Raw genomic sequence first — 27,603 nt, 5'->3', positions numbered from 1 at the left:
AACAAAAATAGCTGTCTGCTGGAAGAGGAGTGGATCTTTCTCAGCAGCAGCAGGAGCACAAGCTGTTCAGTTTGTGCTACCAGTGACTTTTTCTGAGTGGCTCTGTCACACTCCTGTTGTTCAAAACATTCAACAGCTAGTCCTCGCAGTGCCCCTCCAGACAGGCACTCCTCAGCTTGTTCTGCAGAGGAGGAGATGAAGGAAATGGACTTCAGGCACCAAGAGTCTTCAGGAGTTGCTGGTTCCCGAGTCACCAGACTGCATCTTTTGTGTGTTTCTTGCATTGTTTTCTTTGCTGCCAACTGGTGTAACTTGGTAGGGTGAGGAAGTGCAGCTGTTTCTTCTGGACTTGGAATTGGGCAGCAGAAGACCCCAACTGGCTGGCTTTTATGGCAAGCAGGCAGGCATTTCTTCCAGCAGCCGATGGCAAAACCAGGTTTGGGAGAAACTGTGCTGTGATCAGGGAGTGAGACTTGGCCGATGCTGCCTTGTAGCCGGGCAGACTGTCCCCAGGCCAGAGGAGATGGCACAGTGTGGTGCGGTGCTCGGCTTCATGTTTCAGACTCAACGGTGGGGACTGGTGGAAGCGAGGTGCTGAATTAAGATGGGAATGCCTCTGTGCTGTGAAGATGACCCAGAAAAGGCTGCTCTTTGTAAGTGTGTAGTGCTTCCACCACATATCGTGTGTAATACTTCAAAAGCTTTTTTTTGTTCTCTGAGGGGGAAAACACTGTATTAGAGACACTGGGCTTGCCTGCAATGAGAGCAAAACTGTTGCAGGTGGTTCTGGGCATAGGATTTGGTTTTGCTCCTTGTGCACTTAGAAGTCAAACTTCAGACAGGCTGACACTAGACATGGGCTCCGGACACCTCAGTGTGGCCAGTTGTCCTGAGTAGAGTCTGCCACAGGTTTAAGCGGGCTTCCAAGGTGCAGGGAGGCAGTTCTGCCCTGGAGGTTGGGTGACACGGCCTGAGAGCTGGAGGTGCAGGAAGGGAACAGCAAAAACAGAAGAGCTTCTCCCTCCCTGAAGGGAGGTTTTCAAACAGAAAGTCTGTTTCAAAGAAAAAGCAGGAGCTCAAAGCCCCTGTTTGAAAACCTGATTTTGGGAAAGCTGCTGTATGGGCTGGGCAGGGGAGCGATGGGAGTTGCTTCTCATGAACATGGCTCCTGTTTTCCTCCACAAGTCAGGCTCAGCTTAGGTTTGCATCTTGTCTGAGCTGCAGGAAAATAAGCAGAAATTAAAACAGTGGCAAAAGGCATTTGAAGGGGAACTTGTACCACACCGTGGCATTTCTGACAGAGAGGGAAAAGGCACGAGAGCATTCAGTCTTCTGCAAAGATCAGAGGCCTCTCCTGAAAGGAGAAACAGTTGTCAAAACTAGTGTAAGTAGAAAGCTTTCAGCCAGCCCTTTATTTTCTGTGGGCCAAAATTTGTTCTCAGGCAGCTGTGTTATAAATCCAGAGCATCTCCAGCCAACGGAGGCTTGTCATTGGACTGCTGAAGGTCTCCTCCTTGTAGCTGTGACATTAGTGGGAAGCTCTCCTGGAGGGTCGTGCTAAGGGTGGCTCAAGGGCACAGCAGCATAAGATGCAGGGCTCCCCAGGGTGGCCTAAGGGCACAGCAGCTTAAGGTGCAGGGCTCCCCAGCAGCCCATCTGGGGAGCTCCTCCTGGGCGAGGGCAGGAGAGGACAGCCTGGAGAAGACGCAGGTGGGAATCCTCTTACATGGGCACACACACTGAATGCATATGGAGCACAAAATAGCAATTTGTTTTAAGGGTGTTTTACTGTAAATAGTCCACTTTGACTTTTTTTAAAAAATTAATTAATACTTTCAGTTTATCATTTTATATTTTGTAATTTTATCAAAGGAAAAAAAAGATGATGTTTGTGATTTTTATTTTTTTTTTCTCCTTCTCCTTTCTCTCCTTTTCCTATATGCAATCCAAACTGAACTTCAGGTTTTTGGTGATAACTCTGTACATTTCTTAGAGTATTTCTAACAGCACATTTCAGTACAACTAAATGACAACTGATACACACTGAAACATGACCACTAAATAAAGTGCTTTTATGGAGAAAGTGAGTTTTATTTTTGTCCCCTACCCCATGCATAGCTTTCTGATGGCAAAGGCAAAACAAAAGGTGAGTATTTACAGTGTCATGATTAAAATTAACACTTAAGGAAGCCAGGGACTATTCAGCCATGCAGATACACTTATGGTAACAGTGCTAATTAGCAGGCTCTTTCTAGGAGGAGGATCACACTCATTACACAGCCCAGAAAGGCATCCAGACTAGCTGCCTCACAGCCTTACCTGCTACCATCAAAGTTTGAGAAGGGCAATGCTGGCGTGATGTGGTTTCCTCCCAAAATGCCCGTCTCTTGCTTGTTCTTTATACAGCAGCCTCCCTCAACAGGGACAGCTGTAGGTAGATCAGAACTCGGGAAGGCAACACGCGCATTAGTATTGTATTTCGGCCGTCCGTAAGGGCAAGCTCAAGCGCAGCCACGCAGAAATGAGTAAGTAGCAAGTGACACCCATGCACGAAGTGCAAGCAGCAGGGAACTGGGGTTTCAGACTGCCTCTGCCTCCACTATTGGTAGGTATAACCTAGCTGTGGCTTTCAATCCTGCACGCCCACTGGGCCCCTACTGAAATCATAAGACAGTCAGGGAGGTAATACAGCTTCCTTGGCAGGACAGAGTTGTCTGCCTTAAAGAAAGGACCATGGAGGGCAAAAGCAGGAAAACAAAGTGTTCACAGGTTTAAAAAAAAAGATATTTGCCTTTAGGTGCTGAGATCACTGGTGATAGACAGGAAGGCTAAATACTGGGATGGAGTGAATGCAATGAAAGCAAAGTTGTGTTTTTATTTACTACATTAGGAAAAGCTCCATGACCATCTGATATAAATTGGCACAATTTAGGTAGGGTGGGTGAAAAGGTCAGGGTTTTAATTCTCATTAAATGCAGCAGGATGTGTCCCTCAGGAGCAGTTGTTTGTCAAGGTTTGCTCACAGCTGACCAGTGCTATGAACGTGTGACAGGGTGATGTTGGCTACTGAGAAGGAGCCCCATGGGTTAGTGCTAAGGGAGATACTTCAGAAACACAGTCAAGCCGACTTTAGTGTTCAGCCAGTTGGATCCCATAGCCCGGCACCACGATGCAGCAGTGAGGTGGGTCTAGAATTTAATTTTTAAAGCTATATTTATATATACTCTACTTCATTCTGGTAGGCTGACTGTGTAGCTCTAAGCAGCTTCCATATGCAAGTTGTACTGTTTTGTACATAGAGCTGCTGTGGATATAGCCAAGATTTAAGTTGTTCCTGGTCTAAAGAGCTTGCCTGCAGCAAGGGCTGGCTTTTTCTGTGGTAGCCCAAACCTACTGTACTATAGCCCACATTTGGTATTTTCCTTTGGGCATCCTAACCCCCTAACTTTGAAAGTTTTGACTTAGCCAGCAACCCCATCTGCAGGGAGAAGCTCATATCCCCTCATGGTCCCTGGAGGTCCTTCTGGGACAGGGGCACGTACACCTTGTTTGCAGACTGTTTCTAAAAGTGATGGAGCTCATGGGGGGGGGTCTGAAGGAAGCATCCCCTAAGCTAATTGCTAGCTGGAAAAGGGGAGGAACGGCAGGGCTGATGAGTGCTGCTCCTCACCCTGTTCCCAGCTCCAGCTGGCTGCTGCAGGCCTCTGTCCTACTGCACAAGGGACCCCACACCATACTCCCCATCCATACCTGCCTGCACTAGTCATGGGTCCAAGACATGATGTGGGTTTGGTTTTAAATTCTGATTATGGACAAAATTACCTAACGTTATACAAGGACAATTCAGGTGAAGCACAGTCTTTTGTGCGTGCACCGCTTTCCCTAAGTGGAGGAAGGCAGGAAAAGTTCGGTGAAAGATGAGATGAGGCTGTAATATGATTTCTCATCGTCCGTCAGTCCTGCGTTGCCTGGTCTGATCACCACAGCCACATGAGTATCCGCTTCCTCGGCTGCGTTGGCTTCTGAAACAAACAGAGGTGGGGAGAGTGGAGATGAGGTGTGCTTACCGACCTTTCTACATGAAGGTCTTTACGGCTTGAAGATGCCCCAAAACACTGAAGTGCTTTTAAAGGATGAGACTGAGAGAGCAGCGTTTGCATGTGGCTCTGCAGCGCTCTACAGAGGGACCAGCTCCTGACAGACCTGCTGTGGATGACTCTAGCTGCCACGTAACGTGAGCGGACGGGAGATGGCTGCCTCACCATCTCCTCCCCTCTCCCAGCTGATGGCTGTCCAAGGCACTGTGCAGGCAGCACACACCAGCAGCTCGATTCCTGTCATGAAGCTGGGCTGTGGTTGGGCTATGGCATTAACAAGTCCAACACCCCCTGCCGGGAGTCACTTCTCACAAGCTTCTTTTGCTCCCCAAGCACAGCAAGAGGCCACAGGAAGACGATACAGGGAAAAGGATGTAACTGTAAGCTCCCACCAACTCTGCTGCCAGGGCTGGGGAGGAGGTAAGGGCTAACTCCGGGGGACTGAGCTGGCTTAGACTGAGATCACAACCCAGTGCCATTTCTGCCAGAAAGACGGTTCCAGCAAAGGCAGGAAATTAAATTAGCTTCCTGAGCCTGGCTTTCCAGGGGTCAAGTCTTGGCGACCAAGAGCAATGTTTTCCTGCTGCTGAACTCAACCTAATGGTAAGTGGCACAAAGAACCAGCCACATGTGCATGCCATGTAGCAGCACAGCAGACATCATCGGTTCCCCCAAGCACGGCTCATGAAAACTACTGACCCTGTTTGTAAATGGGGCATGCCAACTGCTTCAGCAAACGCTCCACTCCGCTTTAACAGCTTCTCCTTGCTTGCTGGTGCAAGGGCAGGTTTTCTACTTGACCTATTTTCCCTCATTGCAGCGCTGCTCACAGATACCCCGCTGCTGTGTGAGAGCCTGCATGTGTAAGGAAGGAGCATGGCAGCAGGTAGGGGGATGCCACCAAAGCAAGGTGGTCTGCAGCATTTCTGGGGTGCTTGTGACAAGTCAGCAGCACGCATTTAAAGAACACCTGCCTCTCTCGCACAGGCGAGAGCCAGCAGGACTGGCAGGCCACCTACCTCGAGGGACATCTGTCAGGAAGAGGATGTTGTTGGTGGCGCACCCAATACTGGCAGCAATCCTTCTGTAGCTCTCACTTTCTACCTTGGGGCCTATCTTGGTATCAAAGTGGCCGTCAAAGAGCTGAAAGAGAGAGAAAAGCAAAGGCGGTTGCTGAGTGCCACCTGAAGAGCAGGGCTAAACCTCACTCCTGAGCAAGACGTCATCCTTCCTTTCCACCACAGTAACGGGGGGCTGATGCAGCCATGCTAGCGTACTCAAGTGGCTGAGCTCAACTCCCGTGGGTCAAACCCACTGCCCCAACTTCCTGTCCCAGACTATTCACAAAGAGTTACAGCAAGGGCAGTTATGGGAGGGAAATGCTCTGGAGAGGGAGAAGCTGTAAGGAAGGTGATAAGGTTATCTACCTCTAGGATATCACCTTCTGTAGAGTATCCAAACAGAAGCTTCTGGGCTTCAATGCTGCCCGAGGAGTAGATATAGACCTTCATCCCCGCTTCCCGCCACTTCCGGATGGCTGGAACCACGTCCTCGAAGATTCTGGAGCAAAACAGGGCAGCAGGTAAGGGCAAACCCAGAGGCACCTGGAGGGAGACCTTTAGCCAGGCACTGTGACAACCGTCCCATCAGTTTGCAAGGGGACTTCATTTTCAACCTGCTCAGGGCTTCTGCAACTAAGGAGTCTCTTTCAGCAGCAGGTGATATATTATTACCTCCAGCCAACTGAGCAGTTCATTGACGGCTATGCAGACAGCAGCTCTGATGAGCTGTTTCAGGCATTTGGCAGGAGTTTCTCCAGCCCCTTTAATTTGGAGAGAGGAGGAAAGCTTGGGGAAAGTAGCATCCTGCCACTTTTCTCTGCGAGGGAGGAATAAGGGGGAAGACAGAGAAGACAGGCTTCTGCATCCTGAGTCCCACCTGCCTTGCAAGCTACAAAGGTTTCCCTGTTGGTAAGAGCTATGGCTGTAAGCTGCAGCCATATGGGGCAAACCCATCCCACAGGTTCAGGCTCTGACCATATGTAGCGAGGAGCTGAGAGGAGGTTGCAGCTGCAGAAGCTAAATGAGTGGCACTGTATGAACTGTTTGAAGCCAGAAAACAACTTGAGAAAGGAGTGTCCCCTAAGGGACTGAAGTCAGAGCTACTCTATTCAAGCGACTCAGGTTGTACAGTACCACCTGAGGGCCAGATGTGTCCCTGGCTTAACTGCATCGCAGAGGGTGAACCAGTTCCCATTCACTAGGCAGCAGCATCCCATCCCTTATTCTTCTGGCCTTGCAAAGTGCTGGGAAGGCAAGGTATCAGCGTAGCAATGGGCTGACCAGTCTCAAAATGTGAGTTCCGTCTAACTCCCAGCTAGTAGCCGCCCAAAGACAAGCCCCGCAGCGGGGAGCAAAGCTGTGAGAGAGGGAAGGAGGACCAAAGCCAAGGCAACTGCTGCATAAACTGCTAACGGGTATGTCTCTCAGTTCCCTCATACTCCTCTCATTTATACCACAAGATCTCTCGAGTGCTGCACTTACACGTATGTAAAAGCTCTTTGTATGCAAAGGATATTTACAAGACGACCCATGTACTGAAGGAAACTGAAGGCTAGAGGATGCTCAAGAGGGACAAGTGAGGCTGACAATAAGTCCCTCAATAATACACGTGATGGTTGATAAGGAAAGGCCACAAACAGCCTCGGAAGGGCAGGGAGGGGGTTTGAGTTTGATACGGTAGAAGGATGGAGAGAGGAGCTGGAGGAGATGTGATTCCCAGGGAACCGAGTTTTCATCCCAGCCCAAATCGCAGCCTTCCCACCTGCACTGCACAGCTCTGTGTGGCCACTTGGGCCAAGGCCCAAAGGTACTGCCCCGAAAAGGGGATCTGAGCACCTGAATGCCTGAAGAAAGAGGACTCCAAACAGATGCAAAAGGAGGTGTTGGACTGAGTTTTGCAGACTTGTAGCAATCAGCTGGCCCTTTCTTCATCTCCAGTTTCTTGGCCATCTGCTCAGGGCCTTGTTATGTTATGTATTTTAAAAAAAAAAATCACTTTTTTTCAGCTATTTATTAAATGTCGCTGGTGTCAGCTGAAAATATTTTGAGGTTGTACGGCACCTGCAGAAACTCCCAGCCACCCTCATGTTTTCATGTGCTGAGTTCAGCGCCTAGATTTCAGGCACTGATGTGCCAGATAAAGTTGGGCAAGGGGGAGACTTTAGAGATCTCACTCCACGGATGCTGCCAAGCAGCAAGGGTAGCTCCAGACTTTTTGGGCCACTATAAGACAATTAGCCCTATTTTAAAAAGAAAACCAACAGGATGGCTTGCTTTTGCGTTTTGTTGCTTTCTCTGGTGGATGTTTACATTCTTCTGTGAGGTGTTTTTCTTCTTCCTCATTCTTCCTTTGGCAAAACACTTTGTGAACGTAAGGCTTTATTTTACTTCCTTAGGAACTTGAAATACATAGTTTAACCAAGTATCTCTCGACCTAAATAAGATCAGGCTTAACTCCAGTTGTCCCTACTTACGCACCCATGTGTGGTGGCTGAAACATAAAGAGGAGCCTGAAGAGAAAAAGAATTGGAAAGGCAGAAAATGCTCAGGTAAGAGACAAAGCAGGAGGAAATAACTGAAAGGACCTGACCCTGCAACCCCAGCTTGTTTAGGCTTGTTCCAAAATGTGAGTGCAATTCAGGGATAAAAAATGCAACATGTAAGAAGTTCACACTTGTGCCTCAGTCTCTTGGTTTACCAAGAAATCTCTGTAGAGAAATATTGAGACATTTTCTGAATTTTTAATGCAGAAGATAGTTGTCCCAGATGAACATTCCGCCAGTCGTGGGAGCAGAATCGCCCCATGTCACGCCTCCATTACCTTGTTCTGTTTCTCAGACCCTGTCTCCTTTACAGACCCTGCCCAGGTGGCTGGAGAACTGGCTGTTCCCCAGCATGTACCTGCCAATTATTCCTGAAGGAGCAACAATTTCACCCACTTGTCATCTTCCCAGTGGGGACTGAGACAACTTGGTCAGTACCGAGATTACTGTAAGCTTTTGGTTCCCTAGATCCAAAGAATAAGCTCAATGGATTTGTGTTTCACTGCATGATTAAGTTTGAAATGAAGTGTCTGCAGTTGGTTCCATGACAGCAGTGCCCTGGCTTAAGCCACGACTGAAAGTAAACGTATTGGCTTCTCCACCAAGGTAGTAATCCTACTTGCATTTGTATGTGGGGCTGTTTCCAGGAATAGCTTATGCAGCTATTCTGCTAACAGACATTTAGGAAAGATGCACCCCATACCTGCCCCAGGGAAAGGTGCACACAATTACTCACACACACAATTACTCACTCTCCTTTGACATGCCCGGTTGCATAGGCTGCCCTCCACATGTGACCCTGCAGCTGCTTCAGTGCTGTGGTCTTCCTATCCAGAGACATCTGCCAGTGCACATTGTCTACGACCGCCTGGATGACCCGCTCCAGCTCCTCTTCCCCACTTCCACTCTCCAAAGGGATCGGCACAGCCCCATCCAAGCTGGAGTCCTCCTGAGCCTGGAAATCATCCATGATAAAAAGAGGTGAGGGAAGAGGTGGAGTGGTCTCAACATCTCAATTTAGGAAAGGGGTCTAACACCTGCATCAACGCACCTCTGTGCAGGACACAGCTTGAACTGCTCTTCACATGAAAGGTTACAACATTGTTTGAATGCTTTTCTCAATGGGGGAAAGTCAGACTTCAGTAGTGTCTAGAAACACTTTCTTGGATTGTACTTTCCAAACTCGACAATTAGCACTACTGTGGTTGTATTGTAAATACTCTAATGAGAATTATATTTGCTTAAGTATTTAATTACTGAAATTAAGGCAAAGAAGCAAATGCATCTGTTGGCTTCAGACAGCCACAGGTCTCAAACTGATGCCGTGTCCCTGTACAGTGTGGGACAAGTACTCTGCCATCCCTCCATGCTGCTTCCCAAACAGGTGCCTGGAAGCCGCAGGCGGTGGATTCAGCAAGAGAAGGGCACAGTGCAGGCACAAAGCTGAAAAGCCGTGGTTCGATGCCCACTTGGGAGCCATGAAGACCAAGGCAAGCTGAGGGAAGCAGCTGAGCTGCTGCCTGCCAAGCACCAGCCCTTCCACGAGCACAACCCCTGGCTTTGGGTGGGGGAGAATCAGCCCATTGAGGCAACCAGCCTCCATGCGCAGCAAGGAGAGGTGACTGGGGGAGTCCAAGTGACCTGAAGTCTCAGGTATGCTGTGAAAACCCAGAGAGACTCGGTGTAGCTCCGTTGCTTAACCTGTTTCCTCAGAAGTCCAACGTCCCGCTGGCACTCCTCCTCCTCCCAGTGAGCGCGCAGATACTCCTTCACATTGTCTTTGATGTAAGGGAACAAGGTCTCCTGGCAGCACACAAGAAAAACAGGCAGCTCCTTTAACCTGGCAGAGGTAAGGCTGATTTGCTTTTAAAGCAACCGCTTGCACATGCTGGTGTGTACAGTTATTTTCCCCGCTGCAGCTTCCCCTACAGTACTGCAGCTTGTGAAACTGCCTCCCAAGGGTGTCTGCCTGGTCGCAGGCCAGAGCCAACCTTGGGCCAAGATTAGTGCAAGTGGATTTTTTGCACAAATGCTTATGTAGCTGCAACTTTTAAATCCCAGGACGGAAAGGTGGGTGATAACTTTTCCTGTGCTTGCCAAAAAATGTCTCAAATGGCAGACGTGACCCCAAGTTCCCATCAGCTGAGGAGTACAAGGCTGACTGTGTATGTACTCTGGACTGACAAGTTATACTACTCTATTTTTAATGGGGCACTTGTCCTAATGAAGGTCGTTCTGAAAACACATCTCAACTTCTCACCAGAGCTAGAGGACCTTTTTAAAAAGGAAAGTCCAGTCCAGTGACACTGAGCTCCATAGGACAGTCTCACAAATGAAATGAAACAGGGTTAGGGAAAGGTGCCAGAGGAGAATGACAAACCTTCCCGGAGATCCCAAGGGCAACCAAAAATAATTACGAATTTGCTCTTATTAGTGGTGTTTCACAACTGAGAAGCCACAAGCAGCTGCCATGATGGCATCTCTGGGTGCGGGAAGAGCCTCAGGACAACAGGAAGGGCAGGGAGCTCCTTCCTTTGGGAACAGAACCCAGTTTTTCTTAACTGGGAAAAATTTGGGATGGGGAAGAGATGGGAGGAAACTAACCTGAGCTCATCTCTCCTCAAAAAATGGCCAGTGATATTTTTCTTCTCACTGTATGTCACCTTTAACTTGTTACTGAATTAAGAAAATGGTGGTCCTGAGAGTGTGATGTGGTGGCAGAACTGCAGGATTTTCTATTACTCCAATACTGTTTTCCACGTTGTATATTTTAAAAACAACATAAATTTAGGGGAAAGGAAAATCTCTTAAATGTCTAGAAAATTACCACAAACTTGTCCAGGGAAATCAACAGCCTTGTAATACCCCCAGTTACTCTCACATTTCCTTTATTTGAACTTAGTTGCTTTCAAACTATCTTTTAAATCATGGAGGAAATTAAAGAGTATCCACTGGGAAATGCCACCAACCCACTGACTTGGTTTAACTTCCTATACAACTCAGATGTCAAAAGGTCCCAATTGCTTTCCGAAAGCAGTGTTTCATGCTCTTGCGGTGGCAAAGAAAAACTTCCAAACAGGCTCTGAAACGGCAGTGTATTTCGTGATTCAGTGGATTTTAAAAGGGTAAAAGCCTTGGCCATTGGCAAATGCATTGGTCTGTGGTCCAAGAGGGGACATCCATGTGACAGCTGGAGTGGTGGACAGCCAGTGGGACAGATGGTTTATGCATGTCAGGAGTGATCCCAGGCAATGATGTAGTAACTTTAAAAGGCGATGAGTTTGTGTGGAAGAAAGACTCCTTGCATCCTGCAAGGAAATACCTCCATCTCTGAGACTTCAGCTTTCAGCAAAAGTTGGTGGCTGCAAACTCTTGAATAGGTTTAACCGGGGCTGTTACTGACCTTTATAAATTCATCTGCTTCTCTTTTATCTTGGCTAGCAGGAGATCCGAGCCTGCCTGTGCATGGCTCCCATCGCTCTGTCCATCTCCCGTGCATGCCAGGGAGATGGGCGCTATCACCCCACCACACTGCCGGATGGCCAGGCTCCTTGACAACGTCCAGCCCCACATGTGGCTGCCCCAACAGAGCTTGGCAGGATGGAGAAACAGCCCTCCTAAGCCTTCGCAACTGCTCACAGCGATGTTGTACCCAGTATGGAAACGGTGGTATTTTTACCGTCAGTAGACACCCAAATAGCACGCTGTAATTAGCGCTTGTAGGATTTCAAGCGACCAGGGTCAATTTTCCTCTCAATGTCCATACAAACTGTCAAAAAGTTCAGTGACAATCTGCTTTTACAGGAGATCTGGCAAATCCCAGGGGATGTAGTTTATCAAATTACATGTCTCCCCTGCCATCTACTTTTCTCTGCCAGGGTGGACCCAGCAAAAGAGAAAACTTGGTGACCTCTAACTAGGGACCACCAAATATTCTCTTTTCTGGTATCTTTCCTTAATCCACCCATCAGCTGGCTCATTCTATTTCCTTTGCGTATTCAATAATTCTAATACTAAAGAAAGGATTAAATAAAATCCTTTAATATTAAAGAATAAAATGCCTGTAGAACCAGCAGTGGAGCTTTTAAAGGGAAATAGAAATTATGGAGATTAACTGAAAGTCCAAGTGAAATAACTTGTTTCAAGCATTTTCAGGATTTCCAGCAAACTGAGTTTTATTGAAAAACATAACTCATTTGGCCTCCCTGCAACAGAAAGACTTTGGGTAGGAAACTGTCTCAGGCGTATTGCATGTTATTTGCATGACAGCAAAATGGATTCAAGGTGGATATAACCAACTTCATTGCTCCGTTAGACGTTTAGTAAGAAATCTGAGCTGTTCAAACTGTTTAAATTGAAAGATATCGAGGGGAGGGAGGCTGCTGTAATGCCATCTAGACCTGAAGTTCCTTCAAGAGCACTGGAAGAACACGGACAGGAAAGATGTAGGTCGTGTTGTTCATCTGTTAAACTGTGTTAGCAGAAACACCTAGAAGGCCTGGCAAGAGCCTTCAACCCACTGCACATCATGTGGGTCACAAAGCACCTTCTTAAACTACTGGCAAAAAACATCCACCAAAAGCTATAATGTCTGATGGAGAAATACAGGTTAATGGCAGAAGCAGGGATAATTCCATTCGGTGTCTTAAATACAAGCAAATTGCTCCCGCCGGTGAAGCACACAAGCCTGGTTAGGGACCAAAACCTCTCGGAGAGGAGGGACCCGCAGCAGTTGGAGAACTGCAAATTTTAATAGCGTATTTACAGTGTTTGTCCTAATGCCTCCTGCTGGCCTTGCAGACTTCCTGGTCTCCTGGCTTCTGCATGTAAACCAACATTTTCAATACTCTTAAGCCTTCTCCTACGCCAGGGAAGGCACTCATACATATTTGCTGTTAGTACAATCCTCCTCACCTACACTTGATGTGCTCTCTGCGCTCCCCTCCCCCTGTACTGGTCCTGTGCATGCTGGAGGAAGGACATAGATCTGTGGTAACACGGGAGGCATCTGACTGTACCACCCTTTTGAAGAGAAAAGGCAGCGGATAACCCTGAGAGAGTACTTCAGGCTCTCTGCAAACTCGGGTGATGTGCTGCAGCTTCAGACATCTGAGCAAGTGATGCTCGAGGGCTTTTCCCAAATGAGGCTGAGAACACTCCAACTGCCCTATATCCATGAAAAAAAATCATTTACTGAACTGCCCTGGATCTGAATAGTTCCCTGTTCCCCTGCCCACAAAAGAGGCAGGCGATCGGTAAAACGTATTTTCTCGTGAGCAATATTCAGAAAAATACAGAAAATGTGTCACGGTTTTACGCTTCTGGAGGAAACTCAGGCCTGCCCTCCGCAGGACTACAGCCCCGGGAGAGGCGCTTACCCCCCCGCAGGGCCGCCGTGCCAGCGAAGGGGACTTGCAGTCACAGAAATCTGGCCGGCGCAGCGTGCCTCCCCCAGCTGCCAGAGCTGAGGGGGATCATGATAATAACGGCGATGCTAACGGAGCCCCCCGGCTGTGCCAGCGGGGCTCCCGGCCGCGTGGGGAGGCCGCTGCCGCCCGCCCCGCCGGGTCTCACCTGGACGAAGGCGATGGGGGTGGTGGTGCCCTCGATGTCCAACAGGATGGCGCGCACCTCCGCCGGCACTGGCAGCACGCCCATGGCGGCGGCGGCACGTGGGGCGCACCGGCGGAGGGCGGCGGCGGCGGCGGCGGCGGGCGCTCCACCCTGCGGCTGCGGCTGCGCGCGGGGCCGCGCCGGACCGTGCCGCCGCGGATCGCGGGAGGTGAGTGCGGCGACGGCGGGACCCCGGCGGCGGGGAGTGCCGCGCCGACTGTGCCCGCCCCCGGAACGCCCGCCCCGCCCCGTCGCCTCCTGAACGGGGTTTCTGGGTTGCACGTAACGCCCCCCCAGCCCCGGCGCCGGAGCCCGCCTGTCCCGGTCCCCAGGTCCCCGTCCCCGCCCAGGGCAGCGACCTCCGCCTCGCCCCAGGGCCCGCGGCGGGAAGGGCGCGGGGAGCACCGAGCACGCGGAGGGGCGAGGCGGGCGGGGATGGCGGCTGCACGCCGCACTCTGGGCCCCGTGGCAGGCCACGGCTGTACCGGCGCCGCACCCGGAGCGGCCGGGCCGGGGCCCCGGGAGCCGGCCGCCCGGCGGCGGGCGGGTGCTGCAGACCAGCCGGAAGCCGCCAGGGGCGCTGCGGCGCCGGGCGAGAGGGCAGCGCTGATTGGCTGCCGGCGCGGGTATATAAGGGCGGCGCAGGCGGTGCCCGGATCTCTTCCGCCGCCATTTTCTGCCTGGTGCAGGTCTCCGCTGTCTCCGCCGCTCGCCTGAGCAGCCCCGCCGCCCTCGCTCCGCCATGGAGGACGCGACCGAGATGAGCGGCGGCCCGGAGGAGTTCGCCGAGGGCTCCAAGATCAACGCGAGCAAGAACCAGCAGGACGACGGGTAGGGCTGGGGGGGTCGCGCCTCCGTCTCCCTCACCCGCCTTCCTGGGCCGCGCGGGGGAGGGGGGGCGGCTCGGGCGCTGGGGGGGCGGGACTGGGACTTGGCAGGGTGGGGCCTCTCCCTAACCACGCCAATGGCCGCGCCTGCCTTTGTGTCCCGGGCTGGTGACCCAGTTTCCGTGGGGCGGGGATTAGGGGACTGCCAGTCAGGAGGCGTGAAGTCACCGGCAGCCTATGGGGGAGTGCGCTGCTGGCGGGGTCGGGGTGGGGGGGACGCGCAGACCCGGCCCACGTGTAACGGCGTGGCCAGGTAGGGACAGCTGCTGCGGCTCCCCCGGTGCTGCCCCTGCGGCCTGGAGAAGCGGGCGCGGCTGTCAGGCCCTGCAAGCTGAGCCGGGTGGCGGTGGCTTCCTGATCGCCTTTGGCTTGCGGCGGCCACGAGCGGGCTTGCGCCGTGCTCCACGCGTGCATTTGCACCCAGCTGTGTGTGTGTACACACGTGTATTGACATGTATTCGTATGTACTTCTTGTGCTTCAGGAAGATGTTTATTGGAGGCCTCAGCTGGGACACCAGCAAGAAAGACTTGACAGAGTATCTCTCCCGGTTTGGCGAGGTTGTGGATTGTACGATTAAAACAGACCCGGTCACTGGGAGGTCGAGGGGGTTTGGGTTCGTGCTCTTCAAGGATGCTGCCAGCGTGGAGAAGGTGGGTGGATTTCTTGTGGATCGGTGGCACAAAGCCTGCCTGTGTCACTGTAGTGATCTGAGACTTTGTTCCCTTGTGTGCTTCTTAGGTGTTGGAACTGAAGGAACACAAATTGGATGGGAAGTTAATAGATCCTAAAAGGGCAAAAGCCCTAAAAGGGAAGGAGCCACCAAAAAAAGTGTTTGTTGGTGGGCTGAGCCCAGATACATCTGAAGAACAGATTAAGGAGTACTTTGGCGCTTTTGGCGAGGTATAGTATAATGGCATATAAGAACAGCTCTGGTTTTCAAGTGCAGTGTTGCCTCTGTCTTAAGACAGAAGAATTTGTAAGGAGAGAGTGGGCTCAGGCTTACATAAAACTAGGGATTGTTGAAACTGTATGCATGTTAATGATTCCATAGTGGTGTGATGGGCTGATTTATAGCTGTTAAAAGTAGTCGGCATAGACTGCCAAATGGTTCCAGTAGCATAAAAAGTTGCGTACAGATTTCATGCTTTATTGATAGGTACTTTTGATTTCAGATTGAAAACATTGAGCTTCCCATGGACACAAAGACGAATGAAAGGAGGGGCTTCTGTTTTATCACATACACAGATGAAGAGCCAGTAAAGAAGTTACTAGAAAGCAGATACCATCAGATTGGTTCAGGCAAGGTATGGAAGCTCTCGTTCTTAGCATGTGAAATAGACCATCTCTGTAGGCTTCCCTGAAAGCAACTCACAAAATGGTCTTGAAGTTCTTTATGAGTTAAAGAATTTCTGTCTTTACAGTGTGAGATCAAAGTAGCACAGCCCAAAGAGGTATACAGGCAACAGCAGCAGCAGCAGAAAGGAGGAAAAAGCAATGCAGCTGGTGGACGAGGAGGTGGAAGGGGGCGTGGACGGGGTGAGTGTTTTGAATGTTGAAATTAATGTAAATGCTTAAGTGTCTGTACCAAACACTAAGGTGTTTGTAGATATTCCAGGTTTTGGGCTGCATGCAGATCTCATGTTTAAGTTGAGTGTGGAAAGTAGCCTGTTAGTAAATGGTATTTTGGTGGTTGTGATTGCTTCTGGAAGCTTAAGAATCTTCTTGCTCTGCTTGCATTCAAGTGGTGAAGTGGCAAGCTGGATGTGTAGGGTGCTTTTGTATACCCATAGTTGACAGCATAGCTAAATGGATAGTGCAGTTACGCTTTCATGTGAAGGGATACACTATTAGTTGGTTCATGGGCGAGAAACTATTTGCTAAAGAGGAAGACAGTCACTTTGCTATACCTTGCAAAGAGATGAGAAGCAATCAGTTGTTATGTTACAGGTTAAAGCATCTCAGTCTTAAAAAGTCAAGTGGTCACAACCAACACAATGCAGTAAAGCTGATCCTGTGGTATAATTTGGTGCTCAGGCAATTAATGATCCAAAATGGAAGTTAAATGAAAACAGCAGGAGCTGCTTTAGTGCATGCCTTCAGCGTTGTGTTGTTTTGTTTTTCCTGGCTGTTTTATGCTCTGACGCTGTTGTGGGTGATCAGATCTTGAGATGGCCCATCTCTCATATGCCTCAATTCTTTTTAGAAAATTATTTTTCTTGGGTTCCTGGGAAGGTAAGAGGATTCTTCCAGCTAATTCTTCCAGTTCTGGCATAGAAAGATTGCTATAGAAAGTTAGGTGAAGTGGCATAGGAGAGGAGTGAAATAAGTTCTGTAACTTAGAAATGCTATGCTTGGTTCCAGGTCAGGGACAAAACTGGAATCAAGGATTTAATAACTACTATGATCAAGGATATGGAAACTACAATAGTGCTTATAGTGATCAAAGCTACAGTGGCTATGGAGGATATGACTATTCTGGGTACAATTATCCCAATTATGGATATGGGCCGGGATACACAGATTACAGTGGTAAGTGGTTTTGGTCTCATTCCAGATAATAATAGCATGCCTATTATTTAGAGACCTCTCTTAGTAACTTGTTCTGTAATACCTCTTACTCATAACACATGGCTTTAAAGACTAGCGCTGTTGGTGTACTGTATGGGAACAATCTCCTTCAGAGTGGTGGATGTTAATCTTAATGCTTCTGCGTTGTTCCCCTCCTCCCCCCCCCGCCATGTTATGTACAGGTCAACAAAGCACATACGGAAAGGCATCCCGTGGTGGCGGCAATCACCAAAACAACTACCAGCCGTACTAAAGCAGTACCTAGTACTTGAGGAAACAGGTGTGTACATGAGTGCAAGGTCCACCCTGAGTATGTCTAATCTAATTTAAAGATCAATAGACAAATGAAGAGTAAAAACTTGTGTAGCATGACTTCTCCTTTAATTAAGCTTTTGTTAACTTAAAAAAATACTTTTTTTTTTTAAAACCAGCTTTGCCTACAGTGTCTATAGATCTTTAACTTTGTAAAAATGTGACTTTATCTTCTTTAGTACTTCAGAAAAACATAAGAGTTTTTCTGTTTTGCGTTGTGTACCAGGTGGTCTAGAGGAATAATTAAACTTATTAGAAGTATTAACAGGTAAAGTACTGAAATGGGTACAACTTAAGGAAAACAAGAATGTTGTCTTCTGACTCTGACATTATACCTTGTTTGTACCCGCCAGCGGGAACTTCATTGCAGGCCGTGTGTCACCCTGACCACGTCTATCTCTGGGGTCGCACGTTGCAGGCAGAGCGCAAGGCATACACCAGAAAACGCTGTCCTGTGGTATGGTCTCTTCCAACTTCATGTACCAGCGTAAAGATTAAAGTGGAAAACTTCAGACTTTGGCTTCTTTTTTTAATCTTTTTGGAGATTAAGTGTCTTAACTTAAATGGTTTTTTACAGGAGTTAAAGTACATAAAACCTTTACAGCTTAATCATTTGGTCTTCTGTTTAGTGTTGTATTGCAATTGTGGAACCTCATTTTAAGTGTGCATTCTTTAAGATTTAATGCTTGCTTTTTTCTTTTTATAGCTAATAGTGAAATCTGCAAACCAAAACGAACTTTTAAATCTGGGAAAACATTAAAGATCATACGCACGTGGACTGTTTGAACTAAATGGAACTGACTTGTGTTTGCACAGCAGTCGTTTAGATAGATAAACAAATAATCGGAAACCTTTTTGGCAGTGTTTCCAGTGGAAAAAAACTAATCCAGAGCCTGATTAATAATCTAAATTGGATGTGTGGTGTTCTGGAACAGCTTCCTAAATTGGGTGAATGGCTATATTTGGGAAGATAAATTACTGATGGGTAACAAAACCTCTTATGTTACCTTAATAAATATGCATATGATCTTTAACAGTGAAGAAAGGAATATATAGAAGACTTAAAGCAGTTCATGAAAATGGACCTTTTAACGATTCTTGTAGTAACTTGCACAGATCTGACATACATTTTTGTCTTGATTTTTAGGTAGAGTTACTGCAACAAAGCCATCTTGCAGCGCATCGTGAGTGAATGGAGGGTGGTCTTCGTGAGAGGAAATGACTATTTTGTAAAAGACTTTTAGTGTATGACACAACTGTGTCCAACTGTACATAGTGGCCGACTAGTTTTCTTTTATGGTTTTTACTTTCTTTTTGCCATTCATGTTATGACACAATGTGGACTTGTGTTTATACAAACTTTATTTGTATAATTTCATCTTAAAGGATTCTCTAATAAATGCTTACTTAAGTGAATGTGTAGTCTTGCTGTTGGCTGTTAGCTTACAGTGGTATAACTATACTTTTACTTGTATAGAAGGGCAGGTACCTTTCTGGAGATCATAAATGGCTCAAGACAAGGTTATTGTGTATACAGGTTAGTACAACCCACCCCTTTTCCTGACCTGTCTTAAGGGAGCACCATAGTGCCTTGAGTTAGCATCACTGTGGAAGATGGCAGTTATCTCCTGCCAGCTGCAGAAAAAAAGGCGGGAGTGGTCTGTGGCACAATACTGCCCACTTCATACATCTCAAGGGAGGGATCTAGAACTATAGCAGCACCTTTTTTATGCTGATAGCTCAGCACTGCTTGAGGGGTTGGAGGGTGAGATCTAGATCACCTTTCAAGGTTTTTCAAGCATTTAGCTTCTAGAATACTCAAGGCTATAACTTAATGACTTTCCTAGAGCAATTGTTCCCTTTCTATTCCAATTCCCAGCAGCAGATTACAAGTTCCTGAACTTCAAGGTCAGCAACTAATTTCTGTACAAGCTGGGATCTATTCCTTCAAGTTAGATCCTGTACTGCACTCTTCTCAAGTGGACCAGAAAACAGGTTTCCCATCTTGTGTATATTAGCAAGCAACATAACAAAATCTGGAATGAATGATTTCTGGAGAAGGGAAACTGCTTTAACCAGCAGGTTGTTTTCTGAATAGAACAGCTGGGATGGGTAAGTAAGCATACACATTCTGCCTGGGGCCAAAGGATTGCAGCAGTCTGCCTTAAGTTTTTTTTTTTTTTTTCAGCACAAATATCTAGTATGCATCAAAAATAAACCTTGCTTGTTAGAAGAGTAAATTAAATGTGAGTAGCTAATTCACAGGGGAGACTGGTCTTGCAAACTTAAAGGGAGTAGTCTGGGTAGAAGTTTCTCTCTAAAAGTTTCGAAACCATAATTTCAGTGTTTATTTCTCTCTTGGGCAGCTGGGTATTTTATTTCCTTCTCCTCCTGACATACAGAAGAGCTGCTATGGGTTAAGCAGTTGCTAAATCTGGGGAGGTTTCTGTCATCTTAGCGATTAGGTTGGATGAGAGAAGACTTGCCAACATCACTGGCTACAAAATAAAGCAGCACATGGCCACTGGGAGAAGCCACAGTATTATGTACTGTGATTTTGTACTCCCAATTCTTCCAGAGTGCAGCTGGATGCAGAAGCTGTCCTTACCAGCAGTGCCTCCAGGCGGCTGCAAGCACTTGCTCCACTTCTGCCACTAGGACATGGCTTTGCTATTGCACTTGTTTGGTAATATACAAAAACCCACTTGTCTAAGAGTCAAGTTTTACTTCAACCTGTAGTAATTTATGTTTGAAATTTAAAAGCGAGGGTTTTTTTTTTTTTGGGGGGTGGGGGGGTGGGTTTTGGGTTTGGGGTTTTTTTTGGTAAAAGCTTCATTTCGGTACCTTCAGGCACTCGATGCTCCAGGGGCCGTGCTCAAGTCCAGGAGCAAAGTGCAGGCCGGCCCTGCAGGCTCGGGTCCCCGCAAGGCTCAGAGAGACGCACTGGGCAGGTGCCGGTTAGAGAGCGGCCCGCCCGGCCTCATGACGAGCCGCCGCTCGCCCCATGCCCTGCTCCACAGCGGCCACACGAAAAACCTAAAGCGCTGCGGTTGGCGGCAGGCCGCCCGAGGAGCGACGCCGCGCTCACGGGCAACGGTCGGCTCCAACGGCTCCAGGGACGGCGCACCCCCCGCTCCGTCTCCCCGGGAGGAGGTGTCACGTGAACCGCGCCCGCCGAGCTCCTTCCGTCCGCCATTTTAGGTTGGGTCGGTGGCGGCGCCATTAAAAAAAGCGAGCGAAAGGAGGAGGGCTCGGTGCGCTCGTGCCGTTGCCGGGGTCGGGAGCGGGGCCGGGGCCTCGGCAGGGAAGCAGTAGCGGGGCCGGGGGCGGCGGGCGGTCGCCGGCCGGCCGGCGCGGGTCAGCCGCAGCGGCGCCATGTCGGAGCAGCAGTTCGCCATGGACTCGGCGGCGGCGGGCGCCGGAGGCAGCTCGGCGGAGCCGGCGGAGCAGCCTGAGGGGCTGGCGGGAGTTGGGGCGGGGGGTGCCGATGGGGGAGGCGGCGGCGGGATCGAGTCGGAGGGAGCCAAGATCGACGCCAGCAAGAACGAGGAGGACGAGGGGTGAGCGGTGGAGGCGGCGCGGGCGCCCCGCGGCTTTTGTCTCCTTAGCGGCGTCCTGCTGGGGCGGGCGGTGGGGTCCGGCGCTCCTTGGCTCGGCCTGGCCCGGTGCGGCCCCACTTGCCGCCCTGTTTGTTTACTTGGCGCCGCGGCGACGTCACGTACCGGGCCGGCGGGGGCGGGCCGCCAGCGGGGCTCGGGCGGGCGGCGCCGCTCGGGAATCTCTGCCTTCCTGTTTGCTGGGAGCACCGGAGGGTGAGGAGCCGGGGAGAGGCCCCCGCGGTGCGACAGTGACCGCGGCGAGCCGGCCTGCGCTCCAGCGGCGGGGGGCGGGCCGCTGCTTGCCTCCGGAGCGGAGCAGCCCGGGCTGTAGCTGGCGGATCACCTGGAGGCTGCAAACCTAAACGCGACGAGGGGCCTGGCGTCTCTTTCGAAAGCGCAGCCGGGTTGGTAACTGGCTTGCTCTTCGGCATTGTAAGGAGTCGGGGGTGATGCCGTGCTCTGGGTCGGTTTCGAAATTAGCGGGAGTAGTGCTGTCACGGAGTTTCAAATGCTGCTGTCAAATGAGGAAAAATTTCATGCCCCTGTCAACCCAAATCCCACGGCAGTTGTCGGTGACTGGTCCTGAGGTGCACATATGGTGTGATGTGTGCCAAACTACAAACTTTTTTTTTTTTTTTGCTGTCTAAAAGTTAACGTGTGGTGCACGTGTTAAGGACTTACGTAGCTGAATGCTCAGGTTGCAATCACTTAGTGTTGCCCTGTGTTGTGAACATAAACGGTATGTCAGTTGCATGTCAGTGAGAGGCATGAGGCATCTTGACTTCTTCCAGTCCTAAACCATTCCTCCTCTTCTCATGAAACTTCCTGTGAGGAATATTGTGTTAGGTGACAGCTTAAGAATGAAGGCAGCTTTTAATCTTCTAAGGTTCTCTGCTTGATGCTTGGCAGTGTTGCTTTCATATAGCAGGTGAAATTCACGTATAATAAATCTAGTTACAGGACAGGCTGCTGCTGTATGCTGGGTTGTCTCAGGCCAGTAAGAAACTCGTGCTGCAGGTCTGTTTTTGATCAAGGCAGAAGATAAACTGGATAAAGGAACACTAGCTACTGTGTCCTGTGGAGACTTGCTGCAAAACCTTCCCAAGTGTCTTCCTCCTTCTGTAATAACCGGGGAAGTTGCTGAGAGCTGGGAGAGAGAACAGGAACCTCTTTTGAGGGGTTTTGCTAGGGTTAGTGGACTCGTAGAATGTTTTTGTTACTTCTCACCTGCTCTTAATAGCTTTAAGTACCTTTGCAGTTTGCATATTTGTTTTACTTTTTGCTCTTGAATACACACCTATTAAAGGGGTTTTCATGAGGAAGCCCGCCTTCTTTTGAGTCAACACAGCCTGGAAAAAGTTGTCCCTGAGTAGTGCAATGACACTGGGCAGTGATTACATGTAGCATACATTGACTTGTAGTTTAGTTCAATCGTTTTTTTGATCTGTCAATTCTTATGGGTAATGCTGTACAGGAAACAAAGTGGTTTTGGTAGTAGAGGGAAAACAGGACATCCTTGGTAGCCGCTGGATGCGGGTACATTGGTGTTTCCTTTGCATTAGGGATTAGAGACAGTGTCTTCAGGAAAAAACAGTGTGCAGGTTCTCGTAGCCTCAGATCTCCTTGATGAGAACTCTGGACTTGAGAAATCCACGTATTGGCAACTGCCAGGCAACTTCCTGACTAGCCTGTTGGAGGAAGGCTGAAGCCACTGGTTGTGGCGATGTCTATGCTCTGTTTAGCTAAGTCTAAAGTTTGAAAGCTTTCCCAGTACACTTCTGGTAGCTTATTTTGGAAAACTGTGCTGATATGACTTACAGCAGCCAAACTGTGGCTTGGGAAACGTACATATTTTACAAGCTTTTGACAGCACTGTGACATTGCACCTTAATTGTTTGTTGTGCTCACGTTTGTGTTGTAGCCTTGATCTGACCTCAGTTTTGCAGTGGAGCAGTAGTTTGTCAACTTCTGTAGTGGCAAGCTGAAGCAGTCGTGTTTTGCTGCTCTAACTGGACTCACAGATGCAGTTATTGCATGGTGGGAAGAAAATCTTTCAGAGGGCTACCAGTTTCAAACTGGTGTTCTTGGTCTGTCATGTGCTTAGTGATATAAAGCAAAGTTTTGTATGTTAATGTTGATTTCTTAATAACTATAAAACAGGTTTTGTATGTTAACGGTTTGTTGATAACTGTAAACAGGTGTTTTGTATGTCACGTAGCAAGTGTATGTTCAGTAGTAACTGCTAGAGTATCACTGTCCCCCATGTGTCAGAAATACGGTCCTGCAGCCTCTGTATATGTTCTGTTTTGCTGCTTAAAAAAACCCCACAAAACAAACAAAGAAAAAGAACCTTAATGATGGATGAACACAAGGACACAAAGCATCCTTTGAATTACTGTCCGTATTGGTATGAGGCTGCTGGTTTACCAGTGTGGACCATTTTTTCCATATTGGTCCTGAAGACAATAAGATATCGCACCAGAAGGGGCTTTTGGTGCTTTGTTGAAGAGAGATCTGGAACTAATGGGAAAAGTGGATAAAGGGATGGGGAATCAGTGCTCCTGTTTATTAACTTCAAGACTTTTTATAGAAACATCTGAAGCTCCTGAACCCCCTCATCTGTTTGGAGATTGGATATGTTTGTCAGAAGCTGAATGCTCTTGGTAATTCTGTAAGAGCGTAGCTAATTCAACAGAGTTCGTTCACATGAGCGGCTTTTGATTTGAGAGTTTGACTTGTGGAGGTACAACGTGATTGTACGCGATTGGCAGAAATATTTGTATGTGTGTGGAAAGTAGACGAATTGGAAACGTGCTACAGTGGTTTTTCAGATTTTCTGATAACTGTGCGTGTGATTGTGAAATAAGTTGGTACAGTGAAAATGGACAAAGCTTTGTAGAAAGCATTTTTATAGATCATAATGGATCATACTTTTTGTTTTGAGCCCACTGTGAAATCTTCTTTATCAGTATTAGAAGAGATCATATAAAATCAAATCCTCTTTTGAATGGGTGCATAAGCCCTATGCCTAATAACTAGGAATGTTTCATTTGTGTGCATATTGGCTTGATCTTTAGTTGATGAAAATCATGAAGTGTTTCCTCTCAAGACACAGCTGTTCTTGATTATTTTTTTTTTTTTTTGGTGGCTTACTAATGGGATGGGATGGTTATGATTTGATTCCAAGCTTCCAGTGTGCTTTTGAAAATACAAGTCATGATCAGAGTTTTCTGCTGTACATGTTTGCCCAGCAATACTGGTAGTATATTGGGAAGATGTTCTTGTGATTGTATTGGATTATGCCAGGTGTTTATATCATGTTTTTGGGAGGAAAGATAAGTTTTGACCATCCAATACTTTGCTTTTTTACTGCTTTCTGGGGGAAGGGACTTGACTAAGCTTTCTTTATTTGTTTTGGTTTACTAATACTGGCATATTTCCAGTCCAAACTAGTACATAAATGCTTCTGTTTAACTGCACTGCCTTATAAATCTGTGTTTGTTTCATAAGCAGTTGTGTGGAGGCTCCGCAGATAACTAAATGGGATTAAGCCTGTGGTGGGTCAATAGTGGTGGGGATGCAAGGAAGCAGTAAAATATCTTTTTGTCACTCTTTGTAGTTTCTTGGGATAGCAGAGTAAGCAACTGCAGCGGAAGATGGTGCAAAACTTTTGTTTTTGTAATTCTTTACCTAATCTGGCCAGGATCATTTAAGCAAGTTCTCAAAAAGTGCAGGCTGTGTGTGTAGTATCACTGGTGAAATTCTGCTATTCCTTACATTAGGTAACTGAGCTCATAAAGCTTGACAGTACTGGATTTTGTGTAAGACACACTAACAGATTAACCATCTTGTCTTAACAGGAAGATGTTTATCGGCGGCCTTAGCTGGGACACTACAAAGAAAGATCTGAAGGACTATTTCTCTAAATTTGGTGAAGTCGTAGACTGCACTCTGAAGTTAGATCCCATCACTGGGCGATCGAGAGGCTTCGGCTTTGTACTCTTCAAAGAATCGGAGAGCGTAGATAAGGTAGTATTGATATAATGAAACAACATGTTCAATTTTAGGTAGCAAAGATACAGCGCTCACATGGTTGTATGCATAGTTGTTTGTACGTGATCTGTTAAAGATGATTCTGGGATATGATATATTTAAGATACTTATTGAAATATATTTTTCCTAAAAGTATGGCTTTGGATACTCACAGGAGAGTGTACTGCAAGCCACTGGACTTAAGCACTTTAAAAATACTATATATAAATGTGTGCTGCCTACTACTGTGAAAGCAAAATACTATATATAAATGTGTGCTGCCTACTACTGTGAAAGCAGTTATTTACAAAGAACTTCAAGTCTTTGCATTCCAGAGCTGCAATGTGAACCCCTAGAGTAGAGCCAGTGGCTTTGATGGATTTGGGCTTTATCCAAGCAAAAATTAGGTGTTGACCTTCTTAAAATGCTGTTGACGCAGCACACTGAAAAATTTCCACCTTCATTGACCTTTGGTGATATCTAAAGTACAGATTCTTTACTTCATGTGGTTTGAGGATGGGATTGTAGAGTACTTTCTGAGAAATGTTACACCCTTACTTCCCTTGGGTGATATGTGGCTCCAGGTGACTCTTGAAGGGCTTTGTCAGAACTGTCTCTGTCAGTGGATAGTGACCAAAATCATGTAACTCTTTGGTTTTGTGCAACAAATTATTGCTGTAATCAAAGTATTGAAACTGAAGCAATAGCATTAACAAAAACTAAGTATAAAATAACTGGGCCTTGCTCAAAAAATCAGTGAAACATTCAGCTTCAACCGCGAGTAAGGTCGTGTTTTAATTTTCCACAGGTCATGGACCAGAAAGAACACAAGCTGAATGGAAAGGTCATTGATCCAAAAAGAGCTAAAGCCATGAAAACAAAAGAACCCGTTAAAAAGATTTTTGTTGGGGGCTTATCTCCAGACACGCCTGAGGAGAAAATAAGAGAATATTTTGGAGGTTTTGGTGAGGTACGTGGTGAAATAAACTGCTTATACTTGTAGAACTTGTTCTGTCTTCACAAATTTAGTAATAAAAAGCAGCTCCCAAATGCAGCCTGCGTGGATGCTACTGTAAGCTTAATGGCCAGTGTAGCTCCATGTGTCTTAGAAGTCAGAATTTTAATGATAAGAGTATTAATTACAGACTTTGAGTTGATAAACTGGAGGGGGAGCTGGGATAAGTCAGAGAGTCAGTAACTGATTTCATGGGATGTCTGACAGTCTTGACTGGGACAGGCATGGGAGGCAACAATTTTGAGGATGCTGCTTTGGTCAGTTGGGTGAGATGCTCTTCAGCCACCCCAGCTGAGCTGCTATGGCTCAGATTCAGACAGTTTGCCTAAATTCTGTGCAACTGTGTGGTCTCTGTCTCTCTCTGTCCCCAGTTTTTGGTGGTGCAGATGAACATATATCACTGCAGTCCTTAAAAGCTGGCCTTGTGTGAGCTTCGTACAGCTGCTGCTTCCGTATTAGTTCTCAGATGTTGCCTAGTCATCAGGATGACTCTGTTGTCAGGGAATTCAGTTGTCAAATACCTGCCATCTTACTACCTTACAGACAGTTCACTCTGGACTATAGACTTTAACTACTGTTTGCCTAGGCTGAGATCTTGTGTGCCATATGTAAGGAGAACTTTACTCTGTGTTTGTAGTCAGGCATAAAATTTGTCCTGTTTAACATAGAATTTTAGCAGCGTTGTGGATGAACAGAACAGAACTTTGTGCACTTGCACAAAGCTACATCTTTTTCATACAAAACTTGAAGGTTTAGGTCTGCTCAAGGTTTGAAACACCTAATTACTTCAGTCTTAACTGAGTTAAAACTGAAAGTCAAACTGAAACTATTTATCCAGCACAACTAAAATATTCTTTGTGCACCATATTTTATATGAGTTCCTGAATAGGCAAATGATACTATGAGTTAGAGGAAAAAAATCTTTTACACAATTGTGAACACTATTTATAGTGAAGGTGATGTTTGTGATGTTGATGGTGATGGTTTCTAGTGATGTAAAGCCCTACGAAGGAGGCACATTATTGTATTCAAGTCTAAATAATTTCAGTTAACAAATATGACCTGTTAGAAACATTTTTAAATGGCATGAATGGCAGGATAAAAGATAAAATCACTGTCTTCTACCAGGTTGAATCGATAGAGCTCCCCATGGACAACAAAACTAACAAGAGGCGTGGATTTTGCTTTATTACTTTCAAGGAGGAGGAACCAGTGAAGAAAATAATGGAAAAGAAATACCACAATGTTGGGCTTAGTAAAGTAGGTGGAGTTTTTCCTAGAGAAAGTGAACAATTACAATAGAAGAAATTACATTATCAGTTGCATCTGTTTGGGGATAATAGTCTGAAAATACCTGTAAGCATTATTTTTCACATGTAGGCATTATGCCTATGAAGTATTTATATAGGTGCTAGGAATAGGTTACTGTAATCTGAACTTCTGAGCTGAGGGGGTTTCTGGTGAGGTTTTATTCTGCACCTGCTGTGGGGAGAGGGCTGGGCCGCAGCGTATTTGTTCATTGTGAAGCTCCCACATTCTCTAGCTGTGTGGTCAGGTGCTGTGTCGCTGATCCGCTGTATCAGGCTGCACCATGTTTTCCTGGTAGCTCCATCTTTGTGTGTTTAATATGGAAATATTTTGTTGTTTTAAGCAAAATGTCAATTTAGCTTAAAGTGCTTCCAAAACGGAAATGAAATGGGAAGCTAGGCTTTCCTGGTGGAAGTTACGTTCCTTTCAGAAACCTGGTTGAAATTCAACCTAGTAACAAAAACTCAAATTGTAGCTGGCCTCTTCTTCATTGGATGAATATGTAGTGGAAGCTTCAGAACAGAGTTGAGTAAAAATGTTGACCGTACTTCTGTAACTCAGATTTTA

The 27,603-nt window shown here is 47.3% G+C and overlaps 3 protein-coding genes and 1 long non-coding RNA gene across 15 annotated transcripts in view; 3 read left to right on the top strand and 1 right to left on the bottom strand.

Moving 5' to 3' along the window:
* Window positions 1–1,824: 1,824 nt before the first annotated feature.
* On the bottom strand, window positions 1,825–13,639 carry ENOPH1 (enolase-phosphatase 1). 2 transcript variants are annotated; one of them, XM_075149902.1, is made up of 6 exons: window positions 13,276–13,639; window positions 9,403–9,504; window positions 8,454–8,656; window positions 5,525–5,657; window positions 5,117–5,240; window positions 1,825–4,022 (listed from the first exon to the last, which is right to left on the bottom strand). In XM_075149902.1, exons 1-6 carry the CDS (start codon window positions 13,357–13,359, stop codon window positions 3,883–3,885), a joined length of 786 nt encoding a protein of 261 aa, XP_075006003.1. In that variant the 5' UTR covers window positions 13,360–13,639; the 3' UTR covers window positions 1,825–3,882. The 2 variants fall into 2 exon arrangements, with proteins under 2 accessions (XP_075006003.1, XP_075006002.1); XM_075149901.1 differs by lacking the exon at window positions 13,276–13,639 and adding an exon at window positions 11,105–11,240.
* On the top strand, window positions 4,037–9,527 carry LOC142082126 (uncharacterized). The gene is made up of 6 exons (XR_012673583.1): window positions 4,037–4,517; window positions 7,555–7,707; window positions 8,015–8,149; window positions 8,537–8,682; window positions 9,086–9,319; window positions 9,415–9,527. It is a non-coding gene; the product is annotated as an uncharacterized LOC142082126 (long non-coding RNA).
* A 262-nt stretch (window positions 13,640–13,901) lies between the features above and the next one.
* Window positions 13,902–18,498, top strand: HNRNPDL (heterogeneous nuclear ribonucleoprotein D like). 3 transcript variants are annotated; one of them, XR_012673581.1, is made up of 9 exons: window positions 13,902–14,145; window positions 14,684–14,852; window positions 14,941–15,102; window positions 15,375–15,506; window positions 15,624–15,738; window positions 16,564–16,731; window positions 16,953–17,050; window positions 17,436–17,539; window positions 18,230–18,498. XR_012673581.1 is itself a non-coding variant. In XM_075149882.1 (8 exons), the coding sequence occupies exons 1-7, from the start codon at window positions 14,057–14,059 to the stop codon at window positions 17,021–17,023; spliced, it is 906 nt and encodes a 301-aa protein (XP_075005983.1). In that variant the 5' UTR covers window positions 13,902–14,056; the 3' UTR covers window positions 17,024–17,050; window positions 18,230–18,498. The 3 variants fall into 3 exon arrangements, 1 of the variants encoding a protein (XP_075005983.1); XR_012673582.1 differs by lacking the exon at window positions 16,564–16,731; XM_075149882.1 differs by lacking the exon at window positions 17,436–17,539.
* Window positions 18,499–20,110: 1,612 nt separating this feature from the next.
* HNRNPD (heterogeneous nuclear ribonucleoprotein D) overlaps window positions 20,111–27,603 on the top strand; it is a 10,706-nt gene continuing 3,213 nt past the window's right edge. Inside the window, exons 1-4 of one of the 9 annotated variants that reach the window (XM_075149874.1) lie at window positions 20,150–20,642; window positions 24,542–24,710; window positions 25,522–25,683; window positions 26,857–26,988. In XM_075149874.1, the coding sequence (XP_075005975.1) occupies window positions 20,458–20,642; window positions 24,542–24,710; window positions 25,522–25,683; window positions 26,857–26,988 (648 nt within the window). In that variant the 5' untranslated portion in view covers window positions 20,150–20,457. Of the gene's footprint in view, window positions 20,643–20,830; window positions 21,086–21,653; window positions 21,872–24,541; window positions 24,711–25,521; window positions 25,684–26,856; window positions 26,989–27,603 lie in introns of those variants that run through there. The other 8 variants (XM_075149873.1, XM_075149875.1, XR_012673579.1 and 5 more) reach the window with 8 other exon arrangements.

The sequence above is a fragment of the Calonectris borealis genome, chromosome 4 (assembly GCF_964195595.1).
Source record: "Calonectris borealis chromosome 4, bCalBor7.hap1.2, whole genome shotgun sequence".
NCBI classification, from domain to species: Eukaryota; Metazoa; Chordata; class Aves; order Procellariiformes; family Procellariidae; genus Calonectris; species Calonectris borealis.
This window is presented reverse-complemented; position numbering and strand designations above follow the sequence as displayed.